Source organism: Schistocerca gregaria, chromosome 2 (genome assembly GCF_023897955.1).
Source record: "Schistocerca gregaria isolate iqSchGreg1 chromosome 2, iqSchGreg1.2, whole genome shotgun sequence".
Classification (NCBI taxonomy): domain Eukaryota; kingdom Metazoa; phylum Arthropoda; class Insecta; order Orthoptera; family Acrididae; genus Schistocerca; species Schistocerca gregaria.
This window is the reverse complement of record NC_064921.1, coordinates 823464415-823485153: the sequence shown is the minus strand read 5'-3', so window position 1 is coordinate 823485153 and position 20739 is coordinate 823464415. Positions and strand designations below refer to the sequence as shown.

General features: G+C 42.3%; 1 protein-coding gene across 1 annotated transcript in view; it reads left to right on the top strand.

Moving 5' to 3' along the window:
- Positions 1-20739, top strand: part of LOC126335165 (juvenile hormone acid O-methyltransferase-like) — a 92448-nt gene that overhangs the window by 23759 nt on the left and 47950 nt on the right. Inside the window, exons 2-3 of the mRNA XM_049998142.1 lie at positions 5559-5759; positions 18625-18845. Of these exons, the coding sequence (XP_049854099.1) occupies positions 5607-5759; positions 18625-18845 (374 nt within the window). The 5' untranslated portion in view covers positions 5559-5606. The remainder of the gene's footprint in view (positions 1-5558; positions 5760-18624; positions 18846-20739) is intronic.

Here is a 20739-nt window from a genome sequence, read left to right as displayed (position 1 = left end):
ACACTACTAATGGAGTATTCAAATATTAAGGGATTCTTTTTCCTGTTCATCTGCATTAATTTACATTGATCTATATTTAGAGTTATCTGCCATTCTTTACACCAATCACAAATCCTGTCCAAGTTATCTTGTCACTCAACGACGGCACCTTCCCGTATACCACAGCATCATCAGCAAACAGCCGCACATTGCTATCCACCCTATCCAAAAGATCATGTATGTAGATAGAAAACAACAGAGGACATACCACACTTCCCTGGGGCACTCTAGATGATACCCGCACCTCTGATGAACACTCACCATCGAGGACAACGTACTGGGTTCTATTACTTGAGAAGTCTTCGAGCCACTCACATACTTGGGAACCAGTCCCATATGCTCGTACCTTAGTTAGGAGTCTGCAGTGGGGCACCGCGTCAAACGCTTCCCGGAAGTCAAGGAATATGGCATCCGTCTGATACCCTTCATCCATGGTTCGCAAGATATCATGTGAAAAAAGGGCGAGTTGCGTTTCGCACGAGCAATGCTTTCTAAAGCCGTGCTGATGCATGGACAGCAACTTCTCTGTCTCAAGGAAATGCATTATATTCGAACTGAGAATATGTTCGAGAATCCTGTAACAAACCGATGTTAAGGATATTGGTCTGGAATTTTGAGGATCCGTCGTTCTACCCTCCTTATATACAGGCGTCACTTGATCTTTTCTCCAGTCGCTCGGGATTTTACGTTGGGCAAGAGATTCGCGATAAATGCAAGCTAAGTAAGGAGCCAATGCAGTAGAGTACGCTCTGTAAAACCGAATTGGAATCCCATCAGGACCTGGCGATTTATTTATTTTCAACCCATTCAGCTGCTTCATAACCCCAGGGATGTCTATCACTATGTCCCCCATATGGGAATCTGTACGAGACTCAAACGGCGGTCCTCCTGCGTGAAAGATTTCTCAAACGCTAAATTTAAAATTTCAGCTTTCGTTTTGCTGTCTTCCGTTGCCAGGACAGACTGATCAGTGAGTGACTGGATGGAAGCCCTCGACCCGCTTACCGATTTTACGTAAGACCAGAATTTCCTTGGGTTTTCATCAAGACCTTTGCTAGGGTATGACGGTGGTAGTGGTTGAATGCTCTTTCTACAGCAGCATGAATCTCTTCTAACTTTTGCCTGTCCTCATTCTCCCGATCAGTGAAGGAAGCCACGAAAGAAGCAAGAATAAGAAGTCTCAACAAGAAAGGGGAGGGGGGTCGGGGGAGGGCGAGAAGAGGAAAAAACACCAAAAACAAGATGAATATGAACCTGAGACACGTCAGTGTTATGAAAGGAGGACAGAGTAACAAGCTTTAACCTTCAATTGAATTGTTCGGAAGTTCACTTTTTTGATGTTCTTTTACACATTGGTTAAAACCATTGGAGAAAGAGGACTGAAATTTTGTGTATTGTCTTAAAACATGCTTAACTAATGAGCAGACTAATGGTGTGACATAAATTTCAAATTTGATGGCTTTTTTTAAAGAAAAACTATGAGTTAAAGACTGAAATTTTTCACACTCATTATTAAAATTTTTTGAGCTATAATTTGTGACAACAACATATTATTAAAGGTCTGCTTTAAACATAAGAGCATAAAGAACATCTAGGAAAAATCAAAATTCTACTTCGTTTTCATTTCGAGATATACTTACCTAGGCTTTAACTAAATAATTGAATACTTTATTTCACTTGAAACACAAAATATAGTTCAGAAAAAAATGTGAGAGCAAAAGCTACATCTACATCTACATCTGTACTCCGCAAGCCACCTGACGGTGTGTGGCGGAGGGTGCCTTGAGTACCTCTGTCTGTTCGCCCTTCTATTCCAGTCTCGTATTATTCGTGGAAAGAAAGATTGTCGGTTTGGTTCTGTGTGGGCTCTAATCTCTCTGATTTTATCCTTATGGTCTCTTCGCGAGATATACGTAGGAGGGAGCAATATACTGCTTGACTCCTCGGTGAAGGTATGTTCTCGTAACTTCAACAAAAGCCCGTACCGAGCTACTGAGCGTCTGTCTTGCAGAGTCTTCCACTGGAGTTATCTATCATCTCCGTAACGCTTTCGCGATTTCTAAATGATCCTGTAACGAAGAGCGCTGCTCTTCGTTGGATCTTGCATATCCCTTCTAGCAGTCCTATCTGGTACGGATCTCACACCGGTGAGCAGTATTCAAGCAGTGGGCGAGCAAGTGTACTGTAACCTATTTCCTTTGTTTTCGGAATGCATTTCCTTAGGATTCTTCGAATGAATCTCAGTATGGCATTTGCTTTACCGAATTAATTTTATATGGTCATTCCATTTTAAATCACTCCTAATGTCTACTCCCAGATAATTTACGGAATTAACTGCTGTAAGTAGGCTGTTTAGGTTTTTGTGTTGGTGTCGCCACGTAGTGCTCTGTATGAAAATCACTGACTATGCTGTGTGCAGTCTCTGGCTGGTTGGCATTGTTGAAATATTCGCTTGTGTAGTGTTGGGCAGTTGGATGTGAACAGCGCGTAGCGTGGTGCAGTTGGAGTTGAGCCGCCAGCAGTGGTGGATGTGGGGAGAGAGATGGCAGAATTTTGATAGCGGACGATCTGGACGCGTGTCCGTCAGAAAATAGAAATTTGTAAGACTAGATGTCATAAACTGATATATATGACTTTTGAACAGTATTAAGGTAAATACATTGTTTGTTTTCTATCAAAATCTTTCATTTGCTAACTATGCCTATCAGTAGGTAGTGCCTTCAGTAGAATCTTTTATTTAGCTGGCAGTATTGCCGCTCGCTGTATTGCAGGAGTTCGAGTAACGAAGATTTTTGTGAAGTAAGTGATTCATGAAAGGTATAGGTTATTGTTAGACAGGACCATTCTTTTGTAGGGATTATTGAAAGTCAGATTGCGTTGCGCTAGAAAAAAAAATATTGTGTGTTAGTTTAGTGTTGGTCAGAATGAATAAAGAGAGAAATGTCTGAGTAAGTTCAGCTTTGCTCAGCTGTTTGAAAACCAAATAACGTAAGAGGTTTTCCGACACTGTCATTTATAAATTTTTCTAAGGGGATGTTTCACAGCTTTCAGTTGCTGACCTGCTATATTGTAGCTAAATGATGAAGGATCTTTCTTTCTATGTATTCGCAGCACATTACACTTGTCAACATTGAGATTCAATTGTCATTCCCTGCACCATGCGTCAATTCGTTGCAGATCCTCCTGCATTTCAGTACAATTTTCCATTGTTACAACCTCTCGATATACTACATCATCCGCCAAAAGCCTCAGTGAACTTCCGATGTTACACACAAGGTCATACATCAAATTGTTCCTAAAAGAGTTTCTAAAAGATGATAAGCATTACATGGGATTACAAATCTTGTTCTTTGAGCTACACTGTTGAGAAAACTGACAGATTTTCCACGATCTCCCTTGTCTTCACGAACCAGTCGCATTAAGCAGCTCCTGTACCGAGGCTTGGTTGAAAGTGATTGTGATTCTTTGCCTTCTTCGACTTCTGATTCTCCCCTGGTGGAGAACTTCAGGTCTTTCTCTAGTGGGTGAGACTTTTGGTATGTAACTTGCGATGGACTAAAAGCCAGTGGCAGTTTCCAACTGAATCGACAGTGGAAGTGCATATCATCACGGACATACCGTGTCTCATAAGAGTGAACTAATTCGGCCGGAGTCGGCCGTCTGAACTTTGACAATTCCAGCATGCACTGTAGTGCCTGTGAGTCAAATTGGTTTGACACATCCGCGAACAGCTGCACCTTACACTGAAAACTGCCGGGACTTACTGCTGTGATAGGGAAGTTTCTCGCTTTCCGATAATCAGAATGCCAGTCTGCGTAGTTTGAATATTTTTGTGGGTGCCTCAAAATATTACAGCTGCCGCAGCGCGCCGCTCCTCGCCCACACCGCACCTTTTTGTGCTTCCGCCTGTATCAAGGTGAATTGTCGGGAAATTTGTCTGATGAAACCTTATCCGCAGAAAGGCATCGTCGTCTTGAAACGGCATTTCAATGAGTCACCCAAACGTCGTCTTTGCTTCATAATGACGAGTAACAGATTCGTTAAAACACCTCATGAAGAAGAGCTGCCGCTCCGTTGACATCCCGGGAAGATTTCGACAGCAAAATTTAAGGCATTGTTGAAAATTTGTGAAATAATTTTGCAGCTTCAGTCACTTTTATTTACCAGTGCCCATCAAATGGTTCAAATGGCTCTCAGCACTATGGGACTTTGAACTACTTAAACCTAACTAACTTCAGAACATCACACACATCCATGTCCAAGGCAGGATTCGAACCTGCGACCCTAGCAGCAGCGCGGTTCCGGACTGAAGCGCCTAGAACCGCTCGTCCACAACTGCCGGCTCTGATATAAAATTCATTGTACAATTCTCATCACGTAAAGTAATATGCAACAATTTATTCTTTTAGTCAATATGCTCTGTATTTCAATATGTAATTATTGCTGTGTTATATCCTCCACAGTTTAGGCCTAAAGATGAGGTAGTGTAACGTTGAAACTGGTTGCCTAGAAATAAACCTATATAACGGCGATTGATATTGTTTTTATTGAACATTGAACAGCCGCAGTCCCATACTCAACCAGAAGATGGAGTTCATGAAGTTAAAGTGGTCGTCTTTTTTGATAACACTTCCTGAAGTACTCTCCACTCGTAGATCAGAACGTGAGAGAAGTTTACCTTCGATTTCTTTTTACTCCAGTAATTGCCATTATTCTCCGTCTTCCAACGTTCAGGGAATATTATAATGTAGTTGTCTCTCCATTTCCTTTCCACATCACAGTATCGTGGCCAAAGAACCAGCTTATGATTGGTCATCGATCTTGATCCATCTAAAGCATCATTTGCTCTGTTCATGAAGTCAGTTCAGGTCCCGCTGCTGCCCAGTACCAACCTACCCAAACCGCCAGCTGAGCACCCTCAAGGACGTGGACATTGGGTTGCCTCTTCCGCCAGTTCTGTCCCACCGATGGTAGTCATCTCCGCCTTCAGTGCCGTTGAGGTCTTCACCGTTACTCTGACGAAGGGCTCTCATGAGGTACTATCACTCCCGCCAGGTGCACCAAGTATTTTTAACGAAGTTTCACTGCTCCCAACCCCTCCCTCCTTTCTCAAGTGGGCTTGGGCTATTGTGGAGTTATCGCCCTTATATTGAAAGTAAACGTTTTAGATATCCTAATATGTGCCTGGTGGAATATCGACTGCAAGCACAGTATAAATGAGACGTGGCGAAGTTGTCAAGGTACTGGACTCGTTTTGAGGGAGAGCTAAATTTCTATCTCCATTTGGCTACCCTGACGTAGATTTTCTTTGGTTTTTCTAGATAACTTCAGGAAAACGACTAAACAAATCTCAGAAAAAGGCTCCAACCGAATTCCTTCCCAATTGCTGTCCAGTCTGTACCAACGTCTCATCCACACTAATCTCGATGTCGCGAGATGTCAAACTCTTTCCTACCTTCGATTAATTTTTCCGCATTAGTCAGGTAGAACTGTTTACAGAGGGCTAATTTCTTTTTCAGGTATTAACATTTTGCCACAGGACAGAGAGTCGCAGACATCCTAGCGAAATGGACAAGCCAAGACTGTTCAGTCACGACGGCGCGCCCTACACGGCGGTGGCAGAAGCCCAGATCGCCGAGCTGTGGTCCATCCTCAGCTGGCCCGAGGACCCACTGCCGGTGCTCGACGTCGGCTGCGGACCCGGCGACGTCACTAAGAAGGTACTTCGTTCCAGTGACATTGCCATACAGTCAGACAATCGTGTGAAGATCTCTGACATTTTTTTTTTTTGATCAATCCGAAAGTGAACTTGGCCAGCACAGTGGTTTACTAGGCGTATCTGGAGGTTGTATTCCCTTGCCTTCTTCCGACCTCTGAACAGAGTTACGCAGCTAGTTATAAAAGGACCTACAGCCAACGTGGACTCCGAACCACGATTTAACTAGTCAGTCATCAAACATTGCCAGAACTGATAGAAGTGATACGTGACGAATAAATACCCTTAGACTGATCGGAAAATCGAGACTGAGGCCTTTGACTCAGCAGTCTGTCATTTTTTCCTTAATAGCTTCCATCCTCCCGTTCTAGCCCACCTCTGTTCTCACTACTTACATCACTGAGACACCGATTCACACCTTTTGGAACGTATAATACTAGTCTGCATGGTATCAGATTTCTGAAAACTAATTCGTGATGCTATCTCGAATTTTTATGCTGATTCGAAATCTGTTCTTCAGTTTCTGCCTGTCACGTACAGTTTTGACGCCAAGATATATTCCTCTTGTAATAGGTATGCATATTGTTGGAGGAAAATTTCTCAATATGGCTCTGTAAACGCACCCCTGTTGCTGATAGTTGATGGGCTATTGTATTCAGAGGTTAAGATCGCAGACGAAAAAAAAACAAATTTCTTATCAAAGCATTGATTCAGACATTAGGGAGTTGCGGCTGGAAAAGATCTGATTGCTCCTCTCCCTACAGCTGTTTAAGATAACGTGGCTGGATATGATGATGAAAATGAACCTGATGCCATTATCGAAGAAGATATTGATGTCTAACAGTCTGAATGCTATTTTAATCCACAACTGTTCACTCAGAGTAAACTTAATGATCACGTACGAGATATGAGTTTGGGTAAGGAATCCGTGCAACTACTTGGCTCCGGGACAGAAAGTAAGAATCTTCTGGAACTAAGAATACATTACTCACGTTGCATAGAGAGAAAGAATTAGATCCTTCATTCTCACAGAACGAGTCCTTGGTTTAGTGCTATAACATAAACGAATTAATCCACTTCTGTGCCATTGGACATGATCCTGCTCCATGGAGACTTTTTCTACAGTCATCAACGAGGAGCCTGAAAGATGTGTTACTGCAGAATGGGAACGTATGTGGGTTCATTCCTGTCGTCTTTTCGGTTCAAATGAAAGAGACGTATGGCAACATGAAGATACTCTTAACAAATATCTAGTATGAGGAACACAAATGGCTTATCTTCTGTGACTTCAAAATTTTCGGAATACTACACACATACAAAAAAAGTATTACATCACCCCATTTCCCAGAACTCCTGAAGATAGACATTGACTGTATGATGGACACAGTCCCTTTGACTGTTCAGAGACGTCACTAAACCCGCCCAAAGATGTAAACGACCATGCATGAGCAGCGTCCATTAGATGGAGGGGGTTCGACAGCAGATCAGTTAGAGGCATCCCATCAGGAAGGGCGTATACGGCTCGTGTTGCCTGTAGTTCAACCATGCCTAGGCGGTGTTGACCGCGGTTCGATCGCGTCCACATGGTTACATTGTGCCAGGAAGGGCTCTCAATAAGGCGTCTCGGAGTGAACCAAAGCGATGTTGATCGGACACAGAGAGACCAGGAACTGTCGATGACATGCCTCGCTCAGGCCGCCCAGGGCTACTATAGCAGTGGACGACCGCTGACTTCGGATTATGGCTCCGAGGAACCCTGACAGCAACGCCACCATGTTGAATAACGCTTTTCATGCAGCCACAGGAAGTCGTGTTACGATTCAAACCGTGCGCAATGGGCTACATGATGCTCATCTTCACTCCAGATGTCCATGGCGAGGTCCATCTTTGCAACCACGACACTATGAGGCGCGGTACAGATGGGCCCAACAACATACTGAATGGACCGCTCAGGATTGGCATCACATTCTCTTCACCAATGAGTGTCGCATAATCCTTCAACCAGACAATCGTTGGAGATGTGTTTGGAGGCAACCCGGTCAGGCTGAACGCCTTAGACACAGCGAGTGCAGCAAGGTAGAGGTTCCCTGCTGTTTTGGGTTGGCATTATGTGGGGCCGACGTTCACCGCTGATAGTCATGGAAGGCGTCATAACTGCTGCACGATATCTGAATGCCATCCTCCGACCGATAGTGCAACCATATCGGCAGCATATTGGCGAGGCATTCGTCTTCATGGACGACAATTCGCGCTCCCATCGGGCACATCTTGTGGATGACTTCCTTCAGGATTGCAACATCGCTCGACTAGAGTAGCCGGCATGTTCTCCAGACATGAACACTATCTAACATGCGTGGGATAGATTGAAAAGGGCTGTTTATGGACGACGTGACCCACCAATCACTCTGAGGGATCGATGCCGAATCGCTGTTGAGGAGTGGGACAATCTGGACTAACAGTGCCTTGTGCCACTACGAATACAGGCATGCATCAATGCAAGAGGATGTGCTACAGGGTGTCACAGGTACCGGTGTGTAGAGCAGTCTGAAGTACCAACTCTGAAGGTCTCGCTGTATAGTGTTACAACATGCAATGTGTGGTTTTCATGAGCAATAAAAAGGGCGGAAATGACGTTTATGTTGTTCTCTATTCCAATTTTCTGTACATGTTCCGGAACTGTCGGAACCGAAGTGATGCAAAACTTTTTTGATGTGTGTACTACGACAACAAGCTGGGTTCACAAAAAATATTGCTTTTTATGCGAATGGGTCAGTCGGACAAGGCAAAGACAGTGGAGTGTGAGAGTTTGACCAGGGCGGAGAAGTTTTGTCCCTCGAACTAAAAATACCCTGCACGAACTGAATGTGGGGGAAAAATCTTGCTTCCACCTCTACACATAAAATTGGATTTCATGAATATTTGTAAAGGCTGTAACGCAGAATGGACCCTACTTCAAACACTGTTCGAAGAAAGTTCCCTTTATCACACAAGACAAATCGAAATCAGGAATTTTTGTTGATCCCAAAATAAAGAAGTTGATGAAGGACAAAGATTTTGATAAGAACAGATAAGAGAGAAACAGACGGGCGGGCCGCTTTCCCATCAGTTACTGAGAACTTTATAGGGAATAACAAAAACCCCAATTACAAAGCCATTGCTGAAAAAATGTTACAAAATTGCAAGCAGGTGGGTTTTAACATGAATATGAATGTCGACGTTCGACACTCACGTTTCGACTAATTTCCGGAAAATTTGGATCATTATAGTGAACGGCAGGGTGAATGTGTTCTCCAAGATACGATGGAGATGGACAGGAGGTACTAGAGGACCTGCAATACAACTATGGTGGCTGACTACTGTTGGATGCTGAAGAAAGGCAGTCATCATACACAACGATCAACGATCAAAGAAGAGAAAGCTGGCTTCTTCTTTCTGTACCAGGCAGTCATGAAGTAAATTAGGGGAGTTCTTAGAGTATTACTTAAAGGTATTTCATTTTTTAAATGTGTTTTGATTTAGAAACTCACCTTGTGTGAAATGATATTCAGATATATTTGTGAGCTCAGAAATTAAAATAGTCAAACGCTTACTTCTCTTTTTGTGTAAAAATGTGACATGATAGAGAAAAACGGAAGTTATTTCTAGAATCAGCATAAAAAATTGAAGAACATCTACTTTCAACCAGTTACACCACAAAATGTTTTAAGTTGTAGACTAGTGTAATTGCTGCAGATTTGTAATTTAATCCCAGAGAGATTCAAACAAAACTTCGACTTTGCATAGCGAATGGCTGCTCATTTTAAATATGAACAAATGGAAAACAATCTGCCTAAACAGGAGAGCTGACCCTACAGTAAGCGTATTGTTAGTATTTACTGCCGTTGTTACTCAGTTTCTACTTCAATCATGTGCCTCATGTAAGATAAGAACAAATTCGTCTTTTGTAATCAAAGTTTATTTCATTTTTAGCCAAAAGTATTTCACCTTTTGGTACTAGGTATTATTAGTGACCTATAATTTAAATAAAATCATTTAATTATACATATTTTGTTAGAATATCAGTAGTGTATCTTGGTAGTAAATTTAAATTATCTACTTAGAATTATAGGGTTGTGATTTATCACTTATTTTCAGTTTTCTATTATTTTCATGCGTTCATTTGTTCCTGTGGAGGCACTGGGTTCACACACTACTCATTTCCAATTAATATTGTGTCACAGTTATAGATTTCACTACACGTAACCCTCCTGCTGCATGCTGCACATGACTTTGCTGACTTACTGTAAGACTGACTTAGGAATCACGGGAGCTTAGAGGTTGAGAGTGGAATGGGTGTCGGAGTGGGGATGGAGGAAGGGTGGATGGTGGAGGCAATCTCTCTCTCTCTCTCTCTCTCTCTGTGTATTAACTTTTTAATATAGTAAAACTATAAAACTATTGTTGTATTTCTGCTAAGATTTTAGTAATTTTATGACACGCTATGAAGGAGTGAGAATGTTGGCCTTATATTAGTGCGTTTTTGTCATAGGGCGTGTTTTCATTTTTGTTAATGGCAGTGTGTATGAAATTCTCTTCCTAGAGACTGAGATTTCCCTTTCTTTTGTTATTAGGGATTAAGACTGCCTTGACAACTATTAAAAAGCACACAACACACGAACACGTACACACACAGTTTGGACGAGAGAAGACAAATTGTATCTAAGGAGAAGGCGTGGAAGAGACAGGAATGCGACTCGCGATGACGGCCGTACATTTATCTGACAGACACCGAACAATACGACGTCCTCTCTTCTATCCAAGGAGCAACAGACTGCACCCCTGTTACCCCACACCATGCCAATCATCTCCGTGACAAGGCGTCTACGAAGGATGACCCAATCGCCCAAAAATGTCAGAAACCAAGGACAACAGTAGACTAACGGTGTACAATGTTCAGTGATGAATCTCGCTGTTTACGTGTGAATAAACAGCGGAATTCGTTTATGGGACCAACCTGTCTAACAACAGATAACAAGCATTTCTGGCGTTCGTGAGTCATGTCTTAATAATTTCGGGTTGAGGAAAACAAATGTGACAAACAAATTTTGTATTACCTCTAGTTTCTGTGATATACACGTTTTGGATTCTATTTTAATAGACTAAGAGGAAATGATATATTTTAATTACATATTAATTACATGTGCAATAACATTAAAAGTACATTTGATATTTTCAATGACAGTCACGTTCTAAAAGTTCTAAATTGACGGAAAAATGCGTTGCAGTTGGTCTGGTCTGTAGAGAATCATGTGCTGACTTTATGACACTATTGCCTTTCGCAAGTAAGTTCTGTCAGTACTTTGCAACCATGACTCATTAAGCTGATGGTTCAGTAGTATTGCCACCAGTCATCACCAAACTGTTGTGGAAGTAGAATCGGTATTTTATTCCTGAAGTCTGAGGGTATTTTCGCCTGTCCCATATATCTTGCATATCAGGTGGAATAGATCCCTCATGGCTGGCTCCCCTCACGGATCTCACTAATTCTGAGGGAATGTTGTATGCTGCAGTGGCTTTGTTCCCACTTAGAGCTTTCAGTGCTCTTTCAAATTCCTTTCGCAGTATTCATCTCCATTTACGTCCTCTTTTCTTTGTAAAACATTATCTTCACGTTCATTTCCCTTGTATAGCTCTTCTACAGGGTTCCCGTTACAAACGTCTAAGGCTTGGAGAGGGGAATAAGTACATAGCACAGCGTGCATAAAAAAAATATCCAATTAAAAAAAATCATAACTATTATGTTATCTGAGAAACGTGCGTGAACAACATACAGTTGGAAAGAGCAAACTCTCGAGTTTTACATGGTTCTCGCTTGGTAGCGGAAGTGTGCGCCCACTTCAGTGTCGGGATAACAGGAAGTGTTTTGTGTTCCACATTTAGCGCAATGCGGGTCAGTAGTAACTGTTCAGCGTGACTTTCGTACTAGGTATGGTGTGGATCATCCTACAGCACAGAGCATTAGACGATGGCATGAAAAATTCCGAGAAACAGGTTTTCTGTGTAAAGGCAAATCGCCGGGCCGTTCTCGAGTGTCTGACGCAGACGTCGAACGCATTCGCCATAGTTTCACAAGGAGTCCACAGAAATCCGTTCTCCTTTCAGCTTGACAGCTCAACATCCCCCCAATGTCCGTCTGGCGGGTGTTGCGACAACATTTACACATGAAACCGTACAAAATTCAGCCACCGCAAGCTCTTCGTAAGGTGACAAACAACAGCGTGTGGAGTTCTGTAATCTTGCTCTTGACGAGATGGAGGATGAAAATTTTCTTCCACGCTTAGTGTTTAGTGACGAGGCAACATTCCATGTAAATGGAAAGGTGAACCGTTACAATGTGAGAATATGGGGTACGGAACAACCACATCATATTGTAAAACATGAGAGGGACTCTCCAAAATTTAATGTGTTTTGTGCAGTTTCAAGGGTAAAGTTGTATGGTCAATTTTTCTTTGCCGAACACACTGTTACAGGAAGCATATATCTCGATATGCTTGAGAACTTCCATTTCCCACAATTGGAGACTTCATTTACCAACAGAATGGGGCGCCGCTATACTGGCATTTGGAAGCGTGGGAATTTTTAAATCAAAGGATTACTGAACGACGGTTCGATCGCACTGAAGCAAATGATTCAGCCAGACAATACTGGCCTGCAAGGTCACCGGATCTTGTGGGGATTTATAAAAGACTGTTTATGGACCTCCTTACCAGTAACAATGAATGAACTAAGCCATCGCATATCAGCAGCTGTGGAACCTGCAACTCAAAACATGCTCGCTGCAGTGTGGGAATAACTTGAATACCGCATTAACATATGCCGTGCACTTCAAGAGGGCGGGGGGGGGGGGGGGGGGGAGGAGCCTATTAAACACTTATGAAAAACAAAACTTTTTGAGTTTCCCGATCATCAAAAAACATAATTCATTGTACATATTTATTAGTCTCAGAAATACAGACCTGCCAAATCTGATGATTCTTTTTGATTTACCCTTAATTTAAATGGGGACCCATGTCTGAAAACGCACCGTTTCCGTTCTACGACTGTTTCAGTTCAGATGTCTATCTCATCCACTTCTGCTTCAGGAATTGAATTCTACATCTAGAGCTACATGGATACTCCGCAAATCACACTTAAGTGCCTGGCAGAGGGTTCATTGAAGTACCTTCACAATAATTCTCTATTACTCCACTTTCCAACAGCGCATGGAAGAACCGAACACCTATATCTTTCCGTGGGAGCTATGATTTCCCTTATATTATTAAGATGATCGTTTCTCCCTATATAGGTTCACAGCAACAAAATATTTTCACATTCGGAGGAGAAAGTTGGTGACTGAAATTTCGTGAGAAGATTCCGCCGCCTTTGTTTTAATGATGTCCACCCCAAATCCTGTATAATGTCAGTGACATTCTTTCCTCTATTTCGCGGTAGTAAAAAACGTGCTGCTCTTCTCTGAACTTTCTCGGTAGACTCTGTTAATCCTCTGTGGTAAGGATACCAGACACCGCAGCAGTACTCCAAAAGCGGACGGACAAGCGTGGTGTAGGCAGTCTCTTTAGTAGATGTGTTCTGCCAGTAAAACGCAGTCTTTGGTTTGCCTTTCCCCCAACATTTTCTATGTGTTCTTTGCCGTTTAAGTTGTTCATATTTGTAATTCCTTGATGTTTACTTGAATTTGCGTCCTTTAGATTTGACTCATTTATAGTGCAACCTAAGTTCAACGGATTTCTTTTAACACTCATGTGGATTACCTCACACTTTTCATTATTTAGTGTCAATTGCCAATTTTAGCATCACACATATATTTTCTCTAAATGGTTTTTCAATCTGTTTTGATCTTCTGATGAATTTACTATACGATAAACGACTGCATCATCTACGTAAAACCTTAGAAGGCTGCTCAAATTGTCTCCTAAATCTTTTATATAGATAAGGAAGAGCAGAGGTCCTATAACAATACCTTGAGGAACACCAGTAATCACTTTTGTTTTACACGATGACTTTCCGTGAATTACCATGCGAACTCTGACCTCTCGGACAGGGAATCACGAATCCAGTCGCATAACTGAGACGATATTCCATAAGCATGCAATTTCACTAGAAGCTACTTGTGTGGTATAGTGTCGAAAGCCTTCTAAAAATCTTGAGATATAAAGTATGTTTGAAGTTCCTTGTGTGTGGAAAGAGCTAGTTGTGTTTCAAAAGAACAATGCCTTCTAAATCCGTGTTGACTGGATGTTAATAGACCGTTCTCTTCGGGGTAATTCACGATGTTCGAACACAATATATGCTCCAGAATCCTGCTGCATATCGACGTTAATGATATTGGCCTGTAATTTGGTGAATTATTCCTACTACGTTTCTGGAATATTCCAGTCTTTGGGTAAGGATCTTTTATGAAGCGAGCGGTTGTATATGATTGCTAAGTATGGAGCTAATACATCAGCATGCTCTGAAAGGAAGCTAATTAGTATACGGTCTAAACCGGAAGACTTGCTTTTATCAACTGATTAGTGTTGCTTCACTGCTCCAAAGATATCTACTAAGTTACTGATGTTGGCAGCTGTTCTTGATTCGAAATCTGGAATATTACTTCGTCTTCTTGCAGGAGGAATTTCGGAAGGCTGTGTTTAGTAACTGTGCTTTAGCAGCAATGTCATGGATAGTATTTCCATTGCTGTCGCACAGAGAAGACATTGATTGTGTCTTGCCGTTACGTACGACCAGAATCTCTTTGGATTTTTTGTCAGGTTTCTAGAGAAAATGTCGTTGTGGAAACTATTATAAGCATCGCGCATTGAAGTCCGCGCTCAATTTCTAGCTTCTGTAAGAGATCGCTAATTATGGAGATTTTGGTGTTCGTTTAAATTTGGCATGCTTTTATCGTTGTTCCTGCAAACAGTGTTCTGACCGTTTTATGTACCATGGGGGATCAGATTAGTCGTTTGTTAATTAATTTAGTGTAACTCTGTCAACTGCTGACGATACTATATCTCTGAATTCGAGACACGCCTGGCCTACACTTACGTGGTTAATTTGGAAGGAGTGGAGGATTGTCTCTCAGGAAGGCGTCGAGTTAATTTTTACCTGTTTTTTTGAATAGATATATTTTCTGTTTATTTTTGAAGGTTTGGGGGTTTCATTATTCAGTGTCGCTACGACAACCCTGCGTTCACTAACCACTGTTTCCGTTTTGGTGCTTGTTATTAGCTCATTATTGTTTGTTCCTAAGAGGTCAAGTGGGTTTTCACAACCGTTTACTATTCGGGTGTGCTCGTGAACTAAGTGCTGGAAATAATTTTCAGAGAATGTGTTAAGCTCAATTTCGGATGATGTTTTATGCGTACGTCAAGATTTGAACGAGTGTTTTCGCCAACAACTGTAGGTGTATGAGTCGGGTACATGTTTGAAATTAAACTAAAATTGTCTATGAACGTCTCAGCAATTGTATCATATCATTTGGGAGGGCGGTAAAAGGATCCAGTTACTATTTTATTTGGGTTGCCAAGAATGACTTCTGCCCGTACTAACTCACAGGAACTATCCACTTCAGTTTCGCTACAATATAAACTATTTTTCGCACCAAGCCTGTCCTTTCGGAAGACCGTTAGATTTTTTCGCAAAATTAGGTGTGACGTAGTACAATTATTAGGCAACAGTTATAAAGGAAACATAATGAAACATCCATTCATCACTTAAACACATTTGTTTGTATTAACACTTAATGATTACGTGTTTAAATTATTCCGAAAAAAAAGAACCCATCAAATTGCACATACAGAACAATACCTAATGCATTGCAACAGCTGCTCGATGTAGCGACCACCAACTTTGTTACAGGCATTGTACCTATGAAGGAAGTTCTATCCTCTGCATATTAGGACAAGCAACGGACATGGGTTCCTACTCAAAATACACTGAAAAACCAAAGAAACTGGTACACCTGGCTATTATTGTGTGGGGCCCCCGCGAGCGCGCAGAAGTGCCGCAACACAACGCGGCATGGAATCGACTAATGCCTGAAGTAGTGCTGGAGGGAACTGACACCATGAATCATGAAGGGCTGTCCATAAATCCTTAAGACTAAGAGGAGGTGGAGATGTCTTCTGAACAGCATGTGCAAGGCATCCTAGATACCCTCAATAACTTTCATGTCTGGCCAGCGGAAGTGTTTAAACGCAGAAGGGCGTTCCTGGAGCCCTTTGTAGAAATTCTGGACGTGTGGGGTGTCGCATTGTCCTGCTGGAATCGTCGAAGTCCATCGGGATGCACAATGGACATAAATGGATGCAGGTGATTAGACAAGATGCTGACGTGACAGCTGTCAGAGTCGTATCTAGAGGTATCAGAGGTCTCGTATCGCCCGAACTGCACACGCCCCACACCATTACAGAGCCTCTACCAGATTGAACAGTCCCATGCTGACATGCAGGGTCCATGGATTCATGAGATTATCTCCATACCCGAACAAGTCCATCTGCTCGATACAATTTGAAACGAGACTCGTCCGACCAGGCAACATATTTCCAGTCATCAACAATTCAATGTCGATGTTGAAGGGCCCAGCCGAGGCGTAAAGCTTTGTGTCGTGCAGTCATCAAAGGTACACGAGCGGACATTCGGCTCCGGAAGCTCATATCGATGACGTTTCGTTGAATGGTTTGCACGGTAACACCTGTTGATGGCCCAGCATTGTAATCTGCGGAAGGGTTGCACGTCTGTCACGATGAACGATTCTCTTCAGTCGTCGTTGGCCTCGTTCCTGCAGGATCTTTATCCGGCCGCAGCTATGTTGGAGATTTGATGTTTTACCGGATTCCTGATTTTCACGGTGCACTCGTGAAATGGCCGTACGGGAAAATCCCCACTTCATTGCTGCCTCGGAGATACTAGGTCCCATGGCTGGTGCGCCGACTGTAACACCAAGTTCAAACTCAAATCTCGATAACCTGTCATCGTAGCAGCAGTAGCCGATTTAACAACTCCTCCAGACAGTTGTTGTCTTATAGAGGCGTTGCCGATCGCATCACCGTATTCTGCCCGTTTACATATCTCTGTATTTGAATGCACGTGCCTATATTGGTTTCTTTGCCGCTTCAGTGTATTATGTACCCACTCCTCTCTAGAAGTCCTAGACGTTTGTAACAGGAATATCCGAACGCCCTGTATTCAGGGTGATTCTGTGCTGATAGTACAAACTTTCAGGGTTGATCGAGAAGTATAAATGCATCAATTTGAGTTTAGGGACTCTGGTACGGAAAAGACCGAGTCGAAAATGACACGTAAAAATCGTTCTGAAACCTCTGACAGTCGAATACGCGTACCGACCGGTACTGTTGTTGCTAAGATTGTAGGGCAGGCAACTTTCAGAGATGGTACTAGGGAGCAAAAAAAGAAACAATTTGTAGTAAAGACAGACTCTAAAAATTCATACTGCAAAAGCTATGAGCACTTGTTCAAGTATGCTACAGTGAAACACATCTCTTCTACTGAACAATTGCCCTTAACTCATAGGGTATGCAATTTTGAGCTCTTGTTTACTAGATTATTTTTCTTGTTTTTGTCCCTACTACCTCCTCCAAATCTGTCGAAACCAAAGAGGTTGCAGCAAAAGAGACGTGTTTGACAGTATCGAAGATGAACAAGTCCTCGTAGCTCTTAATGAATCCATTTTAGAGGCCTTGTTTACTAGACTTTTTCTTTCTTGTTTTGATTCATACTACCACCTCTGAAAGTTGTCTACCCTGTAATCTTAGCAAAAACCATGCCAGTACAGCTAATTTCACTGTCAGAGGTACCAGAACGATTTTCGCTTATAATTTTCAAATCTTCACCATCGACCTTGGAAGTTTGTAACATCATTACGGAAGCACCCTGTATAGTCGTTCCACCTTGTAGCTTTCCCCTTTTTGCCAAGCGCTGGTTTGCCATCTGAGCTCTTAATACTCATACAGCTGCTTCTCTTTTTCTCCAGAGCTTCCTTTCATCTTCCTATTCACGGCATCTATCTTCCATCCAGCTATGCACGCTTTTACAGTCTTGCATTTGTCTCTAACCATTACTGCTTAGCCATTTAGCATTTACTGTGAATCTCATTTTTTAGGCGTCAGTATTTTCTTTGGCCGATTCAATTGCTGCATTTTTATATTTTCTCGTTTCTTCTGGATCAGTATATGAGTTGGTCGTAGATGATGGGTATGCAGACGTCGATAGTGGAAGTCTGTATCACTCTATAACACAGTAACATCACTCATGTCTAATTGCGTAGGCTTCCACGGCCAGAGTCTGTCGACATAAAATTTTCTGCCTATTGTATCGCGTCATATTGTATAAAATTACTGCTGGAGAAAAACCAACGTTTCGGCCACGGTTGCAGCGGTCTTCTTCTGGTCCTACCAGGCCGTTGCAACAGTGGCCGAAACGTTGGTTTTTCTCCAGCAGTAGTTTTATACAATATGAACCGGTACCATAGCCAGAAAACTTTTATGTCCATCATTCATGTCTTTCTGAGTGATTTAAAGTATGGCGCGTGTCTCAACAGCTCACACAGATAAGAAGTTGAAATGAAGGAAAAGATGCCTACGACATTTTTTATACTACGAGAGGGAGGGAAATCCGCTTGTGCTCCAAACTACGACGAGGTGAGAGCAGACACTTGCTTCAGACTGGAGTCTAATTAGCACAAGCCTGCTCTCAACCTTCTTCCAAAGTGCCAGTGTATCTCTTTGGCATTTCCAACCAGGACTGTTCTAAAGTGATCATGAAATAATTTTGTGAGTTTGATTGTAGCCATGTAGAACAAACCAGGCAATGTGTTCTTGTTCTGACAGGTCATAGTTCCACGGCTGACCCCTGGCACGAAGATGGTGGCCTGCGACGTCAGCCAAGAGATGCTGGAGTTCTGCAGGCAGCACAACGCGCTTCCCGGCACCATCACGTACGAGCCTTTCGACGCGATGGATCCTCACGTGGAGAGCTCCGCCGTTTGGAAGTACGCTCCCTACGGCAAAGTATTCGCCGTGATGCTCTTGCACTGGATTCCTGACAACAGGTGTGTGGCCTCCACGTTTGCAGATAATCCGATAGCAAAAGTCTTCCGAGTTTCGCTTTTTGCAACTATGTCGGAGTAGGAAATTGTCCACCAGACATCGTATAGGAGTTCCTTTCATCCACAGCAGATATCACTCTCATACTGTGTACCGTCGCCTCTAGGCTTGATAAAGGTCTTCTCCATTCGGCGAGGAAGAGGGTCCAAGTTTCTCCAGGAACGCGATATATTCTTTGATAATTATATCCTGTAGAGCTATGTCTCACCACATGGGTCAAAACGGAAGCTCAGAAAGGAAATTAAATAATGGCCTGCCACAGGGCTCAGTTTTCGCATCTCTCCTGTCCAGACTTTATTATTATTATTTTTTTATATCTGAATTCCAGAAAACATCTCCAGGGAAATTCTGCTATGCAGACGATATCGTTCTTTATTGTCAATTAAAAGTGCTTGGGTAGTCAAAGCGAACACTAACATAGAAATTAGCGGCCCTTATCTCGTATTTGAGAATAAATGGAGATTGAAGGCCAGTACCATTAAGAGCGAGTTTTGTGCGTTTCATCTTACCAACAAACAAGCTAACACTGAGCTCGAGGTGCAATTTGACGGCAGTATTCTCCGTCACAAGTGCGTAAGTGTCTTGGCATCAACTCGACTGCACTCTGTCCTATAAAAACACCTGGAAAACACATCAACCGAGATAAAATCTCGCAACAACGTTATTCAGAAGCCTTGTGGAGAACCTTGTGGACTTAATGGAGACTTTGTGTATATCGGCTCTTGCACTGGTTTTGTTCGCCCGCTGGGTACTGTGCTTCATATGATGCAATAGTAGTCATACAAACCTCATCGATGCGCAACTCAACAACACGGTGCTCATGTTTGCTACTACAGTCAAGCGAGCTCCTACTGGCTTACGCTGCTAAGCAACATATTCTGAGACACTGCTTGGAGATTACCACAATATTCAAGAGAGTAAGGAACTGCCGGCTTATCTTACGAAGAAATTGGCTTCGTTCGAGTCACCCGCTGCTACTGCAGGCTGAGCATCTAGATAAAAGTGACACCAAAGTAAGAGATCTCTGGAACAAGAACTGCCAACACTTCGGAAATTACCGAGAACGAGAATGGTTCGAGAAATATAAATGTGATACTTCGAGTGTCGAACCTGAAAGGAAACTTTGGGTTTAATTAAAGAGAATAAACTCTATAAATGGATTGTTGTGGAGTGACTGTGCTGCACTGAAACAAACTATCAGACATATAAGAGAGGAGTGCGTCCTACGATGCTATAAGGGCAAGTGGAATCATTTTATGAATGTCAATGCCACAGCGGTGGAATGAATTAGAAACTAAAATATTAACATTTAGTGGATTTTTATGCAATGACATTCATTAGAGATTCATTTTATAAATATGAGGTCTCTTCAAAAAGTTCCGGAACATTCGAAATTTCGTGCCAATGGTGTGTTGGAGCGAAATGTGGTTTCCATCCCCGCACACCTATGATGTGTAACTGCCGGAAGTTTCATTGTTGTTTGTTTGTTAGTTATTGTTCAGTGCTGTATTGAGCAAAAAGTTGTGTCTCACAGTTTGCGAATTTCGAGGTGTCAGAATTAGAGAAGCAACACGTTCGATGGCGTTGAGACAGCAACTAGCCACAAATTTACATTCAGTTCCTTTATTCAGTGGGTACCGCTACCGGTTTCGAATCGTTATGATTCATCTTCAGACCGTTTTCATGCTTTCATTACGTTTTTTTTACAGATTAATTGTCCTAAAGTATAAATAATACATAATTATAAGCACGCCACACAGATGGTTGTCATTGGTTGTGACTTACGTGAAATGTCGATTTGGAGTGCTTGTTTTCATTACATTCGTCCAACAGATGTGA